Source organism: Acanthopagrus latus, chromosome 13 (genome assembly GCF_904848185.1).
Source record: "Acanthopagrus latus isolate v.2019 chromosome 13, fAcaLat1.1, whole genome shotgun sequence".
In the NCBI taxonomy this organism is placed as follows: Eukaryota; Metazoa; Chordata; class Actinopteri; order Spariformes; family Sparidae; genus Acanthopagrus; species Acanthopagrus latus.
This window is the reverse complement of record NC_051051.1, coordinates 2,948,905-2,970,460: the sequence shown is the minus strand read 5'-3', so window position 1 is coordinate 2,970,460 and position 21,556 is coordinate 2,948,905. Positions and strand designations below refer to the sequence as shown.

At 43.4% G+C, this 21,556-nt stretch overlaps 1 protein-coding gene across 3 annotated transcripts; it reads left to right on the top strand.

Moving 5' to 3' along the window:
* The first annotated feature begins 5,117 nt into the window (after positions 1–5,117).
* unc119b (unc-119 homolog b (C. elegans)) lies at positions 5,118–20,465 on the top strand. Of its 3 annotated transcripts, none has more exons than XM_037120568.1 (5): positions 5,118–5,775; positions 16,398–16,511; positions 17,455–17,545; positions 17,667–17,839; positions 18,222–20,465. In XM_037120568.1, exons 1-5 carry the CDS (start codon positions 5,517–5,519, stop codon positions 18,332–18,334), a joined length of 750 nt encoding a protein of 249 aa, XP_036976463.1. In that variant the 5' UTR covers positions 5,118–5,516; the 3' UTR covers positions 18,335–20,465. The 3 variants fall into 3 exon arrangements, with proteins under 3 accessions (XP_036976463.1, XP_036976462.1, XP_036976464.1); XM_037120567.1 differs by having other exon boundaries at positions 17,446–17,545; XM_037120569.1 differs by lacking the exon at positions 5,118–5,775 and adding an exon at positions 5,823–6,073 and having other exon boundaries at positions 17,446–17,545.
* Positions 20,466–21,556: the final 1,091 nt, after the last annotated feature.

Sequence of the window (21,556 nt, the reverse complement as noted above, 5' to 3'; positions counted from 1 at the left end):
CAGAGGGGTTAACACACAGACACACAGTGATTCATGCAAACACAAAAAGGGGCACACAACTATACTGCATCACCTATGCCTTTATGGTAAATGTATATGTTGGGGTGAAAAAACAGGGCAGCGCTCCCGACCAGTATGTAGAACTATTATCAGCTGGGCAAACTGTGTGAAACTGCCGCTCAGTGATTAAACACTTCATGTTGCTGTTCTGCTTTATTCTGAAATAACTTTCAAACAATATTTTAAATTACCGAATGAGGAAATGACAGTTTGTTAACTACTCGTAGTGTTTCGTTGTCATATGAATGTTAGCAGTGATGAAATGTGACTCAGTACTGTGCTGTAGTTTCTTCCATCTCGCCACATTTTTTAGGTAAATATTGCACTTTTAATCAGAAAAATTCTGAATATCAAACCAGATAATCAGTCGAATCATAGTATACAGTTTATATGTGTAATTTACTTTACTTGCAGTCTTCATACCAACATTTATTTTCTTAAAAAGAACATTTGTTCAGGTAACTTTCACTTAACCAAAGTAATATTTTGCATCTCGTTGTCCTAACTTTTGCTGAAGTATTTATTTTGGGTCCTTTTTACAACTGAATGGTCGTCTACATATTAAAAGTTGACTTTACTTTTAAACCGATTACTTTAGAATTACGTAGTGAAATAAGCCATAAGATTTAAGGCTTTTAATCTAATTCTATGTAATTTCTTCTCTACTTTACTTAGTTTGAGGTGATCAGTTTACAAATGTTTTTTTTTTTTATGAAAGAGATGAATTTTCTGGCACCTTTGGAATGATTTGCATGAAATTTGTTGAAAAATCGAGGAAATCAATTTCCTCAAAATGACCAAGTAAAGCAGACGAATGCCCTTCTCTCTGTTTCTGCTGCATGATGTCATGTGTAGTTTGCGTTTCACTTTGCTCTCCACTCTGTGTTCGCTCATTTAAAAAATCCATTTTAACTATAATCCAATTTCCTGAAACTTGATGTTTAATGACAGCTGGCTCTGTGACATTAGCAGGAGGACGGTGGCCGTGTTGGAAATCTAATCAGGCTGTTTTATTGATCAGAAAGCTGCTGCTGTCCATCTCGGGATTCTGGTGGATATAAAATATGCACCGGCCTGATTTATTCCTCTGTGTGAACACCAGCAGAGTTAAAACTGGGTCCTGTTATCACATCGGGGTTTGAATGAGTTGTGAATGAAAAGTACCTGCTGCTATTTTTGGAAAATTTGTGGGCGTACAAGTGAATAAATCAACAATGAAGGTTAGCAGAGGGCAAAGGCACCGACTGAAAGGCCTCGCTGGCAGAACTGGCGGCGCTTTGGCATCGACTGATGAGCCGCAACTGGCAGCTGCAATACATTATTAACACCAGGGGAAATAATGTGGTAACTGTCTGACAGACGAGGGAGCCGGTACTTTAAATACTTTTGATTATTCCTCACATCGAGCAGAGCACACGAGCATGCTGGAAAAAATAGTTTTTGTTTGTGGAATGAGAATCTCAATCCAGTGTTAGTTTCTAGGTGACTGTGACTCAAGTAAGTGCAGTGACATATAGTAAGACTGGTAAGATTTTGAGTTTTTGCAGTTTTTGTTGAGGTGTTTATTAGGAACATCTGAATAAAAAAAGGTGTTTTGCATCATTTCCAGGATGTTGTTGAGGGGCTCTGTGTAGTTTTGGAAAACTCAAACTCAGAACTGTAATATTAACAACATTAATAAGGTAATAATGCAACATTTAAGAATATATTTTTTTTTCCATTTCTGAATAAACAAGCTCTTCTTAGAGGAGAATAAGGTCCTATAGCACTGTTTGAACCAAGAAAGGTGGCAGGGTCCGCCACATACAGACAAAGACAAACAGTATAAGCTGTGTTGTTCTTTAAGGTCAGTTCATTTATTCAGTTCATTCAGTCATAAAAACAAAGCGAGCCTGTTTATTTAGTCCATTTAGTTTTACAAGTGAGTCAATGAAGATGTTTCTTCCCCCTAAACTACACAGTGAACCTTTAAAGTACGCCGACAAAACAAAAAGAGCAACTGGGAGGTACATAACTGAGTGTGCACCCTCCTCTCTCCTCTGAACAATAAACATTTAGGAATGGCTTACTGAGGTCAGCACATTGTCCAGACTCTCTGTCTGTCAGTGCGTGTGTGTGTGTGTGTGTGTGTGTGTGTGTGTGTGTGTGTGTAATTCCCTGATTGTGTCTACAACAGAGGAAGAGATACGTGTGAGTATATTACAAATAATGTGACAATAAAATTATGTTTATGAGCACATTCCTGATCCAAGTGGATTTATTCAGATCGGAATGTGAGTCAGGAGAGGCATATACATCTGTGTGTGTGCGTGTGTGTGAGTCTGTGTGTGTGTTGCGTGTGAGTGTGTGTGTTTCTGCTGATGGTAGCAGCAGCAGCTCAGACGTGACAAAGAGACGAGCAAACTCAGCAGGCCGATGTGAAGAGCCCGCGGTGACCATATAGCCGACTCTCAGTGCGTACGTACAGATGTCACACACACACACACACACACACACACACACACACACACACACACACACACACACACACACAACTTCACTCTCTTCTACACATGTGTAACTCACCCACCCTGCAGCACACACACACATACACACACACACTGATGAACAAAATGACAGGAAAGTAAAAGCTCAAATTTAAAAATCTCTCTTTATGTATTTACCTGCAACAACTAACTAAAACCACTGCAGTCACATTTAACATAATCTGAATTAAATTACACACTGGGGGTCAAAATAAAGCTGCAGCATCGCGACAAGAATCCCCTTTTTCTTCCTCTGCTACGTGACAAACCAAAATCTGAGGTTTTGCAGTGAATGCACGCTGCCTCTAGGGTGCAACATTTCCACATAAACCCTCAGTTTCCAAATCTATCAGGATGATTAATTTAGTGAATCGTCTCCCTCTTAACGAGCTCTCGAGGGTCGTTCAGCTCAGATGTGAAACATTAACGTGGCTGAAACAGACTCGACGCTGCTCGTCTCCACTCACTCTGAACACGTGTGCAGGCCTTTTGTTTTAAGTGGGGCTTTTTTGTCGTGGCCGCTGCTGTTACAGCTGTTTTGGCAGCGTTATCTTCCACACACAGTGCCACCGCAGAGCTCAGAGGGAGAGTCGTGTGTGACTGAGATCTCCAGTGACTCATGCAGAGGCTTGACATGCATCAGTAGAGAGTGAAAGAGAGACAGAAATAGGATTAAAACCTCTGAGTTCTTCCCGTTCTGCTCCTTTTTTAGCTTCTCAAGCTGAGAATTTGTTTGTTTTTAGAGCATACATATATGATAGGTGATATTTTTTTCCCTTCTATGCAGCTGTCAGACTTCAGTATTGACTGCTTCCAAGATGACAATGTGAAATCTGGATAAATTGACTAAATTTTGTTTAACACAATGTACGTTCGGTGTGTGAGGCTGCAGAACACACACAGCGGTGAACGAAGATTTAGCAATGAGGTTTTTGTCATATTTCACGATTTATTATCAAGGGCTATAAAGTCACTGTGAACTTCCAAGAGCAACAGGGGACAAACACATTGTTAATTCACAAGAGTCCAAAACTACAAAGGGCATGATGCTGTCAGCCGAGAGCTCGCGTACAGTCACTGGATAATTGGTTGAACAGGATTCAAAATGTAAAGCTGTGAGAGAGAGAATCACCCTCCTCCTCCAGGTCAGGATGTTATCAACTCACTGGTCTGCACAGATGCACGGTATGTAAATCCGGCCTCGGGGAGGTTTCTCAGCACAACACAACAAAACAAAACAAAACAAAAGATGTAAATAGCGAGCGAGGGGTCATGGGAGTTTCTGTCTTCACTTCTGAACAACCACCACTGCAGATTAAAATCCATCGGAGGTGACTCGGGCAGAAATGTTCACAGAACAATCGACGCATTTCAGAGTTAATCGTGTTGGTGTTGAATCTCTGACTCACTCCTGGAAGTTATGGCTAAAGGTGACCAAATGAAACGCACCGTGTCTGAATAATATTACAGATTTCTCTGGGTTTGAGTCTTTGTTTCTGTGGTTCTGCATTTTCTAAGTGTGACACCACTAAATACTATTTAAGGAGAACTTTGGAAGATTTCCAGCCAAACCAGATATTTTTTACAGGAAGTCGGGACACACTGTGAATTTAAAAAGTTGGCTCAGAATTACCAAGAGAAGAAGACTAATAAATGTCCTATTTGTAAGAAAAGCTCATTTTGAGTCTCATTCCAACTCATCAAATACATAAGACTACTTAAAATGATCAGTCTGGTAAGTTTGAGGTTATTAGTTTCCTCAATTCTTCTTCAGTCACTTCCATGATGTTTTTCTAACTTTGACCAAATGTTTTGTTTATTTCAACATAAACCTAACCAGAGCATCGCAGCACTGTGACAAGAGAGAAAGAGCCAGAGCGAACGTTTTTCAGATGTCTAAAGAACTTATCGTGGTTCAAAATGAAATGTTTTATGACGGACAGATTTTAGTCCATGCAGCAGAAGGAACAGAGAGGATTCAAACTCCTGGTCTCAACCTCAGTAACCCTGAATGAGGCAGGTGAGCTACTTCTCATCATGTGGGCTCATCTTCAAAGGTTGGATCAGAACATGGCGTGTAAGATATCTGGTGAGGTCGAGACTGACCAGGAGTTTGAATCCTGTCTTTATCTTTTGCTGCATGGAGTAAGATTTGGCTTTGTTAAACGTCTGTAAAGTGGCTGAGTTGTCTGCTGGATGTGTTTTTTCTCATTGGGGAGCCTAAAGGAAGGTGAATCTGTGACAGATGGGGCTGATGGGAGAAACAATGGGCGCTTGGACCTTTGTTATGGCAACTCCCGCCTTCAGATTAATCGTCCAATCGATTAGAAATCCTGCACAAGAAATTATCCAATCACACCTGTGCACCTGTGGCAGGCCTGATGTTTGTGCCTCAGGTCTCTGTCCAGGTGAACTCTGGGAACTGTGTGTGAGTAACTTCCCCTTCATGTGTTCACTGGTCAGACTGAACACACCAGACAGGCCTGATGGGGACGCGTCGGCTGAGACTCCCCCCTCACCTCCCCTCCCCTCCCCTCCCCTCACCTCCCCTCCCCTCCTCCTTGGCAGCAGCGGCCATCTGCCGCCTCTTTTTTTCAGTTTCAAACCCAGCAGATTATTTCCCACAGACTTCCAGCTTCACTTGACACAAGCGGAGACGGCGTCCGAGAGAGCAGCTGCGCCAGAGAGGCAGCGGAGAGGAGCCCGGCGCTGCGTCCGCACACTGCGCGCTGCCGAGGCGAGCCGGGGCCGGCTGCAGCAGGGGGAGGACACACTGCCGGCTCGGAAAGACGAAGCGGATTTGAATTAAGCACCGGATAACAGACAGCAACTGTGCATCCTTCTGTGAGGGAGGGAGGGAGAGAGAGGGAGGCAACTGTTTTGTATCTTGGAAGCCCTGGGTTAGGAGAGGGGGAGGAGGAGGAGCGCAGAATGAGCTATTCTTGTACCAGCAGAGGCAACAGCCAGGACCCGTCAAGCGCTAAGAAGCCTGCCGGTGATAATCCAGGCAGAGACACCGGAGCCACCGACAGCAGCAGCACCGGCAGCCCGAAGCAAACGGCGGCGATGAAAGTGAAGAAAGGCTGCAACTCGACCGACGTGGGAGTCCCGGTGACCACGGAGGAGGACCTGCTCGCCAGCGCGGTCATCACCCCGGAGGATGTTCTGGGCTTGCAGAAGATCACAGAGAGTAAGTTCACTGCTGCTGGTGCGTCGAGCGTGTGGGGGGACCGAAGGTTCGGACGGAGGTGCTGGAAAATGTTCCAGCTCCTCTGTGAGTCATGCATCACGTCATTACTGGGTCCCCTTATATTTATGTAATGTACACAGGCCCGACTCACATCCAGACACATGACAGAGCGTCCACCTGTCTGACGTGCACCTCAGGAACCTGTGGAGGTGGCTGAGAGATGGAGCCGCATGTGTGCAGTCTGAAGGCTGCAGGACCGGAGACAGCGGGCTCAGTTCAGGTGGTTCCGAGTGAGCAGGCAGGTGCAGAGGGAGGTGACGGGGTGACGGAGGGGTCAAACTTCAAACAGCCTGGATGTGAGAGGCTTTCACTGCTTGTTTATTCTGTTACATATCTGAATTTAGTCCCCAAAGACAATGCAACACATTTAATTTTATTATTTTGAGCGTCATTTTCTTGTTCTGCTCTGTTCGTGGTCCAAAATCTCAGTTTGTTTGAGTTTTTTTTGCTGATATCTAAAAGACCATTTTTAACTGACCTGTAGTTGGAGTTTGCAGGTTATTTCATCCGTGGTTTTTACTTTACCAGAGTAGAAATAGCAAAAATGGTCGTCAAGTGAGTACAAAATATACAGAAATACCACAATGTGAAAGTCAGTTACAGTTAAAAGTGTTAGTGTGTTGTTGTTTTGCTCATTCACAGTCGCCTCTGTGACTGTTCTGAAGCTATATATCATGTTGTTTATCTACTGTGAGGGATTAATTAATCAATTAATTCATTTATTCTGGTGATTGAGTCACTTTCTACCTCTAATACTCAGAGTAGCTGTAGCTGCCGTTAGCTCAGTTAGCTCAGTTAGCCGTGCAGTTAACGGAGACCAGGGGAGCGTTGTGTTGACACAGCTAGCACAGATACTTTGGACCGAGGCTAGCTGGTTAGCATGCTAACTTCCATGGATATGGAGTCCTCCTCTGGAAACATGGTAAAAAGAAATATTCAGGGGAAGTCTTGAAACTCGTCGATGTGGAGCTGCTTATTCACTCGTACACAAACATATCTGATGTGTTTTCACTGCAGAAAGTCTCAGAACCAGCTCGCTTTGCTCGTTCATTAATGTCTCTACCAAAAGAAGCTGCTGATTACTTAATGAAGCTGTTTTTTTTTGTTTTTTTTAATTATGTCACACCTGTAAATCTCAACCAAGCCTCTTATAGAGAAACTCGGGGACGGAATAGCAGCCAGGAAGCTCTTATGTGCACAGGAACGCCCACATCTATCACCAACTCAGGTCTTAAACCAGCAGTTAGCTAACAGGTGGCCCAGCAGGGCATCGGACTATTTAAAGGCCGGTATAATACCTTACTTACTTACACAACACGGTTACAGCGATGTTACGATTCCCGGAGTGATAACATACGAACGCTGTCTTGGATTCTCTCCCAGGTATTTAAAAAAGTGTTCGAGCACTGGTCGCATATTTTTCTTTATTTACACATGTGCTGAAGCAGAATCAGTGTCCTTACTGGACACACTCGCACATGTGACTGTGAGCGAGGATTCGTTTGCTTTTCGTCTTCTTGTTTATTCCTTGTTTTTATTACTCGGTGGCTCGGTAGATAACACAGGAAGCGGTGATGAGGAGCGAGATGCAGCTCGTCCTGTCCAGCGTAATCACAGCTTACTGAGGAGAGGAACATCCTTTGGCTCGGCTTCCTCTTTCACTGACTGTCACTGTGAAGTCTGGTGGTTTCTTTAATTGTCCTTTAACGGGAGCAGAGGAGCGCGTGGGAGTCGTTCGTTAGTGATCCCCCTCCTCCTCCTTCCCCCCTGAGTGATGGATCGCTGTCCGGCTGCATGGCGACGCGTGCCGGAACATAATGACTCCGTCTCCCACGCTGGACCCTGTTGGGGTCTTGGAAACTCTCACTTTCCTGCCTCGCAGCGTCATCGCTCGAGGCGTGAGGAGGCATGTGTGAATCACCACAGCAACATGGATACACGCTTGAATCACTACGGCAACGTGAAGCATCTCCCCGTGGTTACATCTCTGTTCTCCCACACACTTCCTCCTCGACTCTCCTCTGCTCACCTGTTTAACAGTGTAGATGTGCTGTCGCTTGACGAGTCACACAAAACATATGTACACACACACACACACATACACACACACACACATGCTTGCTTGACACTGTTGCCTGCGGTCAGTCACAGCAGGAGGCAGCCACAGCTCTCCCTCCTCCTCCTCCTCCTCCTCGAGCCCTGGTGTTGTTTTGCGACTCGTCTGTCTCTGTTTTTCATGCTCTTCGCTCTCAAGTGGCTGAAATTGATTCCCTCTCTGACTGAGGATGATACACAACCAACAACACGCAGCACAGCTCGGCTCTGACTTGACGACAGTCCCGAGTCAAATCAGCTCAGAAAGACTTTTTGTAGGGTCGATGTTTGGATCATGTCACACTGAGATGTCTGTTCTCAGATATGTTCTTAGAAAAGTGACTAAAAAGTGATTCAAAATCATTTTGTGCTCTAAGCAGACTGCTGAGATTGATGAAGATTAGAAAGAACAGACTTTCTGCTCAGTCGACTGATCTGATCCAAACTTATGTTAATCTTAACCTGACGTGTCAGTGTGGAAACAGAGCTGCAAGACAGACAGATGTTTTTTTTAATGACAGAACAAACAGTTTGCTTCAGTTTGATTTGTGTTGCGACGATGTTCAAAAAACCCAGAGGACTCCAAAAGTCAAGGTAACGCTGTGTTTCACAAAGTCGCTGCCACTTTGCCGACTTTGGCGAACAAGACTAAATTTAAGGTGAATAAATACATTAAACATCACCTGATCTGTAAACACAGGAGTGAAGATAAAACCATTGCTTAATCTGAAAACAGGTTGAAAGTAATCTGCAATAATTTTGAGTCTAGAGAATTTATTCTTCAAGCAGACTTTCAGAAAACTCTCCGGTTTCAGTCGCTAAAATATGAAGATCTGCTGCTTGTTTTCGCTGACATTTAACAGAATTATCAGATTAATTGCTAACGAACACAGTAGTTCCTGTGGTAGAGGACTGGCTGTACAGTGACAGAAGAAGATGAAGAGGTAATCTTTTTTGATTTAACTCCCAGTTAGTTCTAGCAGGTTTAACTTGGAAGTGTAAAGGTTTTGTTGTGAGCGTTGCCGGCAGTGTTTTCTTTCCTGTCAAACTTGTTCCTGTATTCAACTTTAGCAGACGTGCACCATCCAGTCAGACTCGAGTGAATCCTGTAGCTGCAGTTTGTGTGCTAAGCTGTGTGTTTTAGCTGTTTAAACATTGCTTTGCCTCTGCTTGGTGTTGACTTCTAAAATAGATGACAGAAATTTAACTCACACCCTCAACTCCTGTGCTGAATGTGGTCGATCTGAGAGGTCGCTGATGCAGCTTCACAGCTGATTACATTTCCTGAGTGTCTTTAGAAGGATTCACGTTGCAGAGACGTATTTCTGTTGTCAGAAGCATAAAACACAACTGTGTGAACCAGACTGTGACTGGTGAGGCCTTCGGTGCGGAAAGCTAAATAGCCGAGTGATGATCCGAGAGCACAAACTCTGTTTTACAACCCACAGGGTCTGTTAAGCATCCAGAGCTAAAATAAACCCGCTCAGACTCAAAGTGCTGTCGGCTTTGGCTCCTTTATCTGCTGCAGATGTGATGCAGTTAAACGCTCCGTGCTGTGTGAAGTTGAATGTGTTGTCAGGTGATGAAACCAGGTAGTTTGCTTGTCAGGATCATTGTGAGATGACACAGACGAGTCATATAACAAAGGGAGGGTCCAACTCTCATTAATACAAAGACAACAGAGAACTAATTTCACCGTTTGCACTTTTGAACCTCTGCAGTTCTACATCGAAACTCGCCGTCCCTGATTTTAAAACCGTCACTATTTTTATCGGAGCACCGTTGCCATGGCGCCGCGGTCATCGACAGGTGAAATCAGGCCAGTGAGGCAGCGTCGCCATGTGTTTCACCTGCGTGTGTCAAACTTCATCGCAGTTCACACCCAGAGGAAACTGTCACACATCTAGTTTGATCTACACTGACAAAACAAAAACCCCAAAAATGTAACGTCTCCAATTTTTACAGAGTTAAATAATCTCGTGCCTCGTTTGCATCACAGGAGCATCTCAAACAATCCAAACGTGAAACTTAAGTGTCGTTAATTTACCTTTTTGTACACGAAAGCTCAAACACAATTTACATGCTGCGTTCAATCAAGAGTTTTTAAGAGTCGTTGGATTTTTAACTCTGTCTCTGTGACTACAGTCGTGATATTCAGTGCAGCTCACAGCTCTTTGAGACGACCGCTTCAGTAACGTTAACATCAGCACGCTAACTACGAGTGAGATTAAATATTCATGAGGAAACATATTGTGGAACTTCCTCTTGAGATACAATTATTGATAAGCCGGCGCCAAAGAGGATGTTGTGGACAAGTTGCTGTCGGTGTAAATTCTGTGAAACTGACGCCACAATGAAGCAAATAAATACTTTATTCCCGAGCATTTTCTATTCTTCAGTTCGACAGATATGATATGTAATTAGATGATTGTCTTGCAGTGTATCGATTACTGCAGAATCACTGTTTTCTGATACTGTCGTTATCGTGGGCAACGTCTGGTGAATCGTAGTTACCATATATGATGGTGGTTTCACCTGTGGCTGTTTGTTGGTTTGTCAGCAGGATTACACAAAACATACTGAGTGGATTTCAACTAAACTTGGATGGAGGAAGTCCAGAAGTCCAGAGTGGTGCAGTTTCAGATAAAAGGGATCCTTCTCTTCAGGTTGTTTTCCTACATTTGTCATTCATTTCTCGGGGAATAGTACAAAAAAAAAAAAAGGTTTATTAAGTTGGACAGTTTCTATGAGTGAGTGCATCTGATCTGGATCTTGTAGATTTAAATATGGATCAGACCCGACTGAACCCTGGTGGAGGTAGCTAGCTGCCACCGCCGTCAGCAGAGCCACGCCGCTATTTTGGCTACTTTTCTGTATCATCACATCATCTTCTGCATTTTTCATCTGCAGGACGTTTTGCAAACACTTACAAACTCTTCCTCTGTCTCTCACGGTAATATAAAAAGTTATGAAGTGATGATGAATCGAACCTCTTCCTCCTGTAATTTGGCACATTTCATGTCAACCAAATGTTAGCGAGGTTACAAACTCCTCAACGCTGCTCCCTCCCTCCAGTGATTAGATGGATTTGCCTTCATACATGAAACTAAACCGGATTAGACCTTGTGAGCTGCTCTGGACCCGAGCGCCCTCCTCCTCCCACCTAACAGCTCCATCCCCTTTTACTAAGACAGACCAAAGCGCGGCACCCTTCATTTCATATTTCCATCAGTGTGTTTCACTGCTCTGTAGTGGCCCTGTGCTCGGCCAGTGCTGGATGTTTTAAAAAACTGAAATCAATATTTCAAAACAGTGTTGGCACGGCTGTCTTTGTAGCCGGTTGTGTCAAGGATCCCGTAAATAAATAAAGACTATTATATATTGAGCCGGAATATAAAAACAGTGAAATCAGAGTTAGAGAGACTCAAATATACATAAAAATATAGCTGATAAAACATTTATGTCCTGCCTTTTCTCACCAGCTTGTTTATGTATCATCATACATAAAGTAATGGATCACGGTGCTTTCATGACACGCTCTGACAGCGGCGCCGCGATTATTGTCACGTTGCCGAGAGAATAACATGTTGGCGTCTGTGAGAGTCTGAGGACCCTCGTCGAGACGCAACGAGTGGAAATCAGCTGCGTTTCCGTCCACGTGTGACGCCGAGAGGTGAGCGAGAGGGCAGGAGAAACAAAATGTGAGTCTTACATGCTGACAGGAGAGAAGGTGAGTGTGTTGTGGCAGAGAAGCGTTCACTGAGCTGAAGGGAAGCTTGTAACCTGCAGCCTAAATACTTATTTGGTTTTCTTACATGTACGAGTGTTCATCAGTCTCTCAACTCACCAAACTTGTCGCCAAATGCTCATTTCAGCCTGATGAATGAAAATCTGTTCATAAAATTTATTGTATTATAATAATATTATTTTATTGCTTAATTTGTGGGCAGGATTCTTCCACAGACAGAAGACTCTCCCGTCATGCTGTGTACTCCGATTATCAATATATTGATATGGTTTTGGTAGCTTGATAGGAGACTACATGTCGTCATGTCTGTTCTACTTGTTTAGATACTTACTTTTACCCACTTAGTCATTATATATCCACATTAATGATGATTATTTATTAAAAATAGACATCCTAACAATGATATAACATCGATATCGAGGTATGTGCTCAAAAATATCCTGTTGTCTCGACATTTTTGATCATTTTCCAGCGAGTAAATTTGGATCCTGATGAAAATATTTAGTGTCTGCTGTCTATGAGTGAGGTCAATATAATGCAGATCTGGGTGGTGGAGTTTGATATTGATAAGGCTCGACTGAATCTAAAGGGACTGTTGCTCTCAGGTCAACACGTCACCTTCACTGTCACGTCGCTTGATAAGCCCAGACTGTAAATAAAACGTACATCTTTGGATCCTGCATGCAGTGAGGTGAAAAACTTCAGTGGGACAGTCTGAGCTAGATCCCATCATGACTGTCAGCTGTAATTTAAAGTTTATGAGCCTTTAATATGGTTTCATGTGGCGGCGATCTTAAATCGTCCGACTGGAAGGTTTCTAAGATCCGTCCTGTCCCACCGTTATCTGGGTGAACTGCTAAAACGAGCGCAGGACTGTTTATTTTGGCTGAATCTGGGTCATGTGGTGCAGTTTGTGTTGAACTGTGGCTGTAAAGTGTGTGGAGTCCCGACACGTCTGCAGAAGTGGACAGGAAGGACTGAAAGTTTAATTCATGCTCTGACGTGTCTCTTTCTCGCTGCGTGCTGCTCTTTGGGTCGACTTTGGCACATTATCCATCTTTGCTGTAACTTTTACAGCTCAAACTGTCACTTTTATCATTTACATACAGTATTCCGATCAGGAGCGCCTCCATTCTGAGTGAATAGATGATATTTGTGTTGCTGTGTGCACCTCAGATGAGGACCTGACGACCTCGAGGGGAACAGATTTAAAGTTCGGCTGTAACGAGGCTGATTTGGAGGTGAAAGACTTTCATTCAAGAAATAAAAGAAGAAACAACAGTTCTGATCATGCTGGACGTCAAATACCTCTGTGTGGTGTGTTGCAGAGATATCTATCAAAGTTAGCGTGCTTGACCAACAGTAAACTACATTAACACTTACCATGAGCTGCTAGTCAAGGCAGAGTCAGCCAACATGACCGCTAGCTGCACTGCTAACTAATAATGACAGAGTCCTTGAGTCCTGCTACATCAAATTTATAGACTGTTGAGTGTTGCTGAGTTCGGGAGTCACACAGTCTGAAGAGTGGAGCTGCTCTGTAGTCTGGTGGTGTTACAGCAGATACTTTTGTCAGATTTCAGCAGGGTGAACAGACCGAGGATGTGTGAGTGTCGTCTTTTAATATAATTTAGGCTCATGTGTCGACATCCATTGTAGGAAACATGTAGAAGTGTATTCATGTGCGCAGACAGGCACCAAAACATCACCAGAACACATCCTCCTGTACCCATCAGACAAGATGTGTACACAAATATGTCGCCATTATAAGTGAAAGTTCTAAGATCTGAGGGTAGAAACGTGTCGAGTGATGAGGACGTGAAGTCTGAGGTCGCGGTCGGACTTTGTTCAAAGCTGCTGACGCTGATTACGATTGAAGAAGTGGTTTTCAGACGAGCGCTTCCTGTTTTGACTTCTGACAGTCGTCTTAGTGTGTCGCGCCTCATGACTTGACACTTGACAGACTGCATGTATTTTACAACAACACCTCAGGTTTTGTGAGGCAAAGTGACCACAAACACACACAAATAGACACAGGGGACACAATAACAGCCACACACACACACACACACAGACACACACACATGTTTCATGTGCGTGTGTCTGTGTATGTGTGTGTGTACACTGAAGACAGAAATACGTGCACACAATCTGTTTTGTCGTTTTCATTTTTGTTCCCATCTTTGTTTGTTGTATTGTTCGATTAATCATCTAAACCAAAGTGTGTGTGTGTGTGCTGCACATTCTTCCTCTCATAAATACCGGTTCGTGAGTGTGAGGCGGACGCGATCCGGCCTCAGGTGTCGCACAGCAGCCGCGTTCAGCTCTTCGTACGGAGCTGACGAGGCCGAGAAGAGCCGACCTCAGCGTTCAGACTGACAGAGGAGCAAAGGCATCGCAGCGTCTCAGCGAATCAGATCAGCTCTGGCAGGAGCCCTCAGCTCGTACAGTAACCGGTGCTGACAACACGCCGTGACTTCAGGCTGAGGTTCTTCTTCGGTGCCGCAGCATGAATACATAAACACGAACAACAACACCATGCAGGGAGGGTTGTGAAGAATCCTCCCGGGAGAATAAATGTAGGAATAATAAACATCCCACAGGGAACAAAAAGGTGACTGACAACACCTTCATCCTGAATGATCCTGACCTACATATCACCTCATTCATATTTCACATTCAGGAACTGCAGCTGAAGGCACACAGTATCGACCTGCGCACGGCTGACATTATTTTCCGTGTCATTTTGCCTGCTAGAGATTAAAAAAAGCAGCATGTTTCTGTAGTTTCCAGCAGAGTCGGCGCGTGTGAAGGTCGGTGCACTCGTCTGGAAACACCTGTTCTGGTTTCAGCTGCTGAAATGTGAGTCTGAGGAGTGTGTGACATGTTTAGAAACATTTCTATGATGTTTTTCAGATCACTCTTTGGCATTAGCTGAGACCTGCCAGTAATTAAAGGGTCAGTTCATCCAAAACTGTAAAATATGGAGGAAAACAACAAAAGTAAAATAAAAATTGAATTGGCTCCAAACAGCTCCAAGTTTCTGGAAGCGATGAGACCCCAAAGTGATTTGAAAAGACATTATGTGCATCCTTGATGCGCTGCCAAGCACGATGCTAACATGCTACACGCTACATGTCATTAACATCTTTTTCAAATCAATTTGGGAACTCAGTGATCTCTCTCTGTTTGACCTTCGAGGAAAACACGGTTCCATACAGTTTTATTCAATATGTCTGAATATGAATATTATAAATATCCAAATTCTGAGTTTGAATTTCTTCTCCGACACGACACAGCAGCCCCTTCAGCTAATAATTTAACCTGAGCTAACACGTTGGCGTCTACACAGAGAGAGTGAAACACTGACATGCATGAGAGCACAGCTGGATGCTGATGGGAACATCTGGAAATATCAAGTTGTCGTGTTTGTTGGTGGGAGGCCGCGGCTGTCGATGTGTCATGACGAACAGCTGCTGGGTTTTTATTGGCCAGTCAGTGCTGCCATCGTTAGAGATTCAATTGTCCCCCTCTGAACGAAGAGGCGTCCATGTCTCCACTGTTTTACTGCCGACTCTGAGCAGACAGATGTGGCTGTCTCAATCTCAGAGGACATCGTGTGTGTGAGACAGATCTGAGAGCTAAACGACGAACACGGCATGAAGCTGCTCAGACCTGCACTGATAACACAGTGTTCATTTATTCATTCATCATCCCCGAACATCACATGAGCTCACGTGCAGCGTCTCCGTGGAGATAATGTAGAGATGTTGCAGCTACACATGTCGGCCCGTGGCATCATCGGATCAGGCAGGAAGTGTCTGCTCCGCTGGGGACGGCTGATAAGCAGTGACACCGCCTGGTGAGGGCAGGAAGGATTAGAGGAGTAAAAATAACTTCCCTCTCTTAGTGTGTGTGTGTGTGTGTGTGTGTGTGTGTGTGTGTGTGTCCACTTAAAATGGAGTTTTCTAATAGATCAGCTGTCAATTAGCTCGATTAGTCAAAACTGAAGGAAACAAGTTGATATTTTATTGTTCATCTGAATGTTTTGCTGACTGCTGCAGAGCCTGGTTTTTGTTTTGACGTATGTGAATGTGTTTGTGTGAATATTTTCATTTTAAGAGACCGTCACTCATCCTCATCAGCCACTGTTTGTTCACAGAGAGGATTCAGTGCAAAGCAGCTCGCAGGATTACAGCTTCCCGACTGCAGTGCAACTTGTGCGTGTTCAGAGAATTTGTTTACTGTTTTTATGCTGGTTTTATTTTGTCTTTCCTGGTGTTGACGCTGTGAGGTCACAGCATCAGGAAGTCAGTCTATATAATGACCTCACGGTAAACGATGTGCGACATTTACAACAATTCTGAGAACAACAGCAGACTTGAAAATCAACATATTTTAAGGTTCAGGTTGTCACCTACAGAGAGGAGATTAAGAGGGAGGGAAATTCTCCAGACTCCCTTAAAAAATCGCTCAATTTTGGGAGTTGTTGAATACGGAGAGACTTTATCAACTTTGTGAAGCGCTGTTTCTCACAAATTCTTAAATTTGTGTGTGTTCTCGTAAATTCAGCATATGTAATAGCCTTGTTTTAGCACCAGTTGTTCCCATATCCACGTATACAGAGCCATGAAAAGGAAAAACACATGATGTTATATGTTGGTTGAGGTACTTTAAGTCTAATCTGTAACCCTCCTCCCTGTTTCTGTCTCTGTCTCAGATTATCTGTGCAGCCCGGCGGAGAACGTTTACAACATTGACTTCACCAGATTCAAGATCAGAGACATGGAGACCGGCACGGTGCTGTTCGAGATCACCAAACCTCCGTCCACAGGCGAGTCACCCAAACTACTGCTGCTGCTGCTGATTTGTTTCATTTAACTGGAGGTTGCAGCAATAAACGAGACCGGGAACTTAACTTTTTGTCTGCAAACACTCCAAACTTAATTCACAAAACAAAGAGTGCGAACACGACACGATTTTTAAAGCTGCATCATGCAAACATCCAGTAAACGAGTCCAGTAACCTGCAGAAACATCTTTGTAAGACACACTAAAGTATTTTTTCATTTTAAGTAAAGAAAATGTAGTAAAAACATTCCCATCGTGATCCTAAAAGGAAAACAAGCAGCCGAGAAACGCTACAAACATCAGAAACACTGTCGGTGCGTGTCTGTAGTTGTTATCACAGTTTGTCCGTCTCCGTCAGCTGTGACGCACGACTCATTAAAGTGCTTCACCAACAATTTGCATAAAAATCACACTTTTCTCTCCTCTGAGTCATAACTAAGGAAAAATCCAAACAAGCAGACATGATACACATATTTTTAGATGCGGTGGGACTTCCTGAAGACACATCATCATCATTAAGCGTCTGAATCTGCTGGGAAATCACAGAAAACGACAGAAAATCATCGTGTTGTTTCAGTTTTTCTTGAGCATGTCAGTAATTCTTCCATAGCTGTTGTTTTATTCATACAGAAACTGCAAATAGCTCATTCGGCAAACTTGTCAGTGTGCCGGTTTACCAACAGTACAGGCTTGAAAATAGATGAAGCCTAAAACTGTCGTTAAATTAGGAAAATAAATCTGCGTTTACTCTCCACAAGATGAAGAGATTTGACCTGGAAAATAAACCTCTTACTTGTTCTGTCTTTTGTTGTTGTTGTCATTATTAAAAATGTTTGTTTCCCGTCATGTAAAAACCTCCTCATCTAATAATATGTCATTTCATTTGATTCCGTTCACACAAACTGATCATTACGTAAGACAAAGCAGGAGACAAGAGGGACATCGACCCAAACGCCGGCCGGTTCGTCCGCTACCAGTTCACCCCCGCTTTCCTCCGACTGCGGCAGGTTGGAGCCACGTAAGTGAGAACTTGTGTGAATCTTTACCTACAAGGAATCTCGTCAGCTGTGTCTCTGTCTTTGTTCGTCTCCCTGTGATTTCTCCACGTCGCTCAGTTTTTCTGTCCTTCGTCCGTCCAGCGTCGAGTTCACGGTGGGAGACATGCCGATAGAGAACTTCAGGATGATCGAGAGACATTACTTCAGAGAGAAGCTGCTGAAGAGTTTCGACTTTGAGTTCGGCTTCTGCATGCCGAGCAGCAAGAACACGTGTGAACACATCTACGAATTCCCACCTCTGTCTGAGGACAGCAGTGAGTCCACACACACACACACACACACACACACACACACACTAGATATTTGTTTCACATATTTGTCCTTTAAAATTGTATTAAAACATTTAATTGTTATTAAAACAGATCTCTATTAATTGGTGCAGCAAAGATTGACTGAAGGCTCCACATTCAAGTATCAGTTGTTGGATTTGTATTTAATTCCATGTGTTTCATCCAAATCTCTGGATTAAGTTTCTTTAAGCAGCGTGGTTGTTTTTTGTTTGTCAGTTCAGAGCGTTTTAAAGGACGTTTAAAGGACGTCGCTTTAAAGGACGTCATGAAACAGTTAAAAATGCTCTCTATCTAAGTGTTCGAGTTTCTTGACTGCGTCTCATGTGATTTCTGTCTCCGCTCACAGTCAGAGAGATGATCCTGCACCCGTACGAGACGCAGTCCGACAGCTTCTACTTTGTGGACAATAAGCTGGTGATGCACAACAAGGCGGACTACTCGTACAACGGCGGGACGTAGAGACGACGCGCCGACGCAACGGACTCACCTGAGGGATGATCGCTGGTGGGGTTAACATCCTGTCTCTCTGTAGGCCACCCGCAAAAATGCAGATGTGTCCACTGAAATCTGTGTGTGTGTGTGTGTGACAAAGAGTAGACAACACACACACACACACACACACACACACACGGACACACAGTCTGCAGCTCGGTGTGGCGTCGCTGTAACAAAGTGTGTTTGTAACGTCATAAACCAGCGAGTCAGCAACTTTTTAGGACTCGTCAGCTGGTTTTTCGCTCTCTTAGCCACGTCATGAATAAAAATATCTTTAAATACTCATAGAAATTATTTTTTTCATTCCTGTACATGGTAGGATTTAGGAGCAACACTTGCATCTAAAAAGGTGTGTTTTTAGGACTTAAATAACCCATTCAGTGAGTGTGTGTGTATGTGTGTGTGTTTTATGGAGTGTGTGTGTGTGTGTTCCTGTACTTTGTATGGTCGTCCGTCTGTGTGACGCATGATTATCGGTCAAATAGATCTCCAGAAAACGTGATAGCACAGTAGACGGCAGTGAGCCATGTTTACTTTATCAGACGTTCAGCTTCTTATCCCCCTTTTTGTTCCTCGTTCATTTCTCAAGTCGTGTGTTTTGATCGTAGGGCGTGTGTGTGTTTATTGTCTTCGCTCAGAGCACAAACTCTCCGCCGAGCCGACAACAAGACGACTTGTAAACGTGAGCTGATCTCACACAGACGTACTTTGTCATCTGTGCACCGACTGTTCTCTCTCCCGGCCTCACGTTACTTTGTTTAGGCTGATAACGAAGTCGATAAAATCTTTAACTGCGTGTGTCCGAGTGAAGGTTTTGCTTCATAAGACGGGGAAAAACAAAAGGGATTTGTAAATGTTTTCAGTCAGATTTAGGAATGTAGCAGAAGTTTAAAGGTGCAATATGTAAGATTATTTAAACGTTAACGAAAGAATGTGAAGAAATTAGGAAATTACAGGGTTGACGAGAGTTAGCATGCTAACCAGCTAACGTTCAAAGCTCCTGTGCCAGTAATGTAAACACCAACACTCCCCTGGTTGTTAGCTAGCTGCACGGCTAACTGAGCTAACAAGCTACCAGTCAGCAGCAGTTAGCAGTTAGCAGTTAGCAGTCACTCTGGTGATCTGCTGTTTGTCAGGTATGTGAATTAGAGGTCATTTCTTACGTATTGCGCCTTTAAAAGAATAAATCACCCTTAAATCCCATGTAGTTTTTTTTTCTTTTTTTGTTTGTGTGTAATCTGATTTCTGCCTCGTTTTGATTCCGTTGTCGTCGCTCTGACACGTTCCAGTGAGCGTGTCGATCTCTTGTTATCGGAGGGTTTTTATTCCACAGATCACACTGTGAATCGGTGACTGAACCGTCCTGGGACGCCTCTAAAGTCTAACATGCACAGTTTTGCTTTCTCTCCGTCTGTAATGAGACACAGTCTGACTCATCCAGCATCCAAACGGCTCTTTTCTCCAGCACATCTTCAAATAACGTCTGATTTGCACTTGAAAGTCGGTTGATCCTCTTGTGTTTGATTACTGATTCTACTGTCGCTCAACAAACACTGAAAATTCTACGTGAGCCAGAACTGTGAGGACCTGCAGCCTGTTGTCGGGTCAGAACAACACAGCAACAAAAAGACTCAGATTGTCTTTGAACATATTCACACGGCGGCCATTTTCCTCTGACGTCAGACTCAGGATCATGACGCTGTTTTCTTGTTAATCTGACTCGTTATCACATCACATCTTCCTGATTGATCAGCAGCCGAAAACATAATGAAAATCAAGCGTGGCATCGGAGGAAAATGGCCGCCATGTGAATATGACTTTGGATTTTTGGGTCCTGCACAAGTTGTTGATTGTGAGTTACAGCGAATAACAAGACAAAATGTGTAAAAGGTAGTGAAATGACCAGGAGGAAACTCTTAATCAGAGACAAAACAGATTGACTTGAATGTTACGTCAGACGTGTTGTAGAACAGGTGTGTTTATTTATGACCGATTGTGACTCGTGTGCAAATTATTTTGAGCCGATGTAAAGTTTTTTGACGATTCAAATGTTGGTGTGACTGAAGAAAAGTGAAATAAATAAAGACTTATGGGACTTTTTTTGAAATATCAGCGTCTTGACTGTCGACTCGAGTGCTTTATTTTCAGGATACGAACAGCTCTGATGCACAAACACAAAAGTAATGAGAAAAAAACACATTCTGTCTGTTTTCTTCTCCACTTTATCCTGCTGGAAGCTTCTTATCTTCAAGTTGTTTCTTCCTCTGTGCTGCAGAACGTTTGTCAGAGTCACCTGCACTACACGTCCTCCTAATTACTGCACTGCGTCTTTTAATCGGGTAATTCAGCATTCTGGGAAACGCTTCTAATCTTACTGAGAGTTTGATGAGGTTGATGCCACGAGACGTAAAGACTGGAAACAGGAACACTCAGCTCACCTGTATCAGTCTGAAAGTAAAACATGTGGAGGTGAAGAAACGACTTTGATGAGTGACCGACTGTTTCAGTCAATTTAAAGGAAAAGTGTCAACATTTGCATTTGTAAATCGACATGTTTTGGTGTCCTGGGTGGATTCTGTGCTGGATCATTTCTCTGCAGGACGATGATTCGACTCCTGGAAGTCACAGTTTGTTCAGCTGAGGACAAAGCTGTGCACAAAGTTTCCCTTGTTTCCAGTTTTCAGTGTAGAGATGCACCGATCCACTTTTTGTTCTCAATTCAGATTACAAAACTTATAAAAAGGGAACACGGTCACACTGGAGCACCTGCTGGTGCAGCACAACAGTTAGCTAATTATCAGCTCTTTGGCAAAAAAGTGCGTTTATATTAGTAACGTTTATCCTCAAGTTAACTTCTATTGTGTCCCGTCCGTCCTGTTTTTCTCGTCCTAACAAATTACGTTAATTACGTTTCAGCTCACTCAACACAACACTGAGAATAATCACATTGTTTTGAATGTGCTGCATCTTTGACATCACATTCGGGAAAATGTGTTTAAGGAAGTGACCCTTTTTTTTTTTCCAGTGAACTGATTTTTTATTGTGTCACACCAAATTACAACACTACCAGAGAAGACTGTTTAACTACACTGATCGGTACTTAAAGTGTTTGAGTCTGAATGATATAATCAAGTCATCGACTCGGAGACGAGGGTGCAAACATTTATCACTGATGTCTGAGTTTTA

Coding starts and splice junctions, on each gene's coding strand:
- unc119b (XM_037120567.1), top strand. CDS start 5,517: ATGAGCTATTCTTGTACCAGCAGAGGCAACAGCCAGGACCCGTCAAGC. Junction 5,776..16,397: donor CTTGCAGAAGATCACAGAGA/GTAAGTTCACTG, acceptor TCTCTGTCTCAG/ATTATCTGTGCAGCCCGGCG. Junction 17,546..17,666: donor CTGCGGCAGGTTGGAGCCAC/GTAAGTGAGAAC, acceptor TCGTCCGTCCAG/CGTCGAGTTCACGGTGGGAG.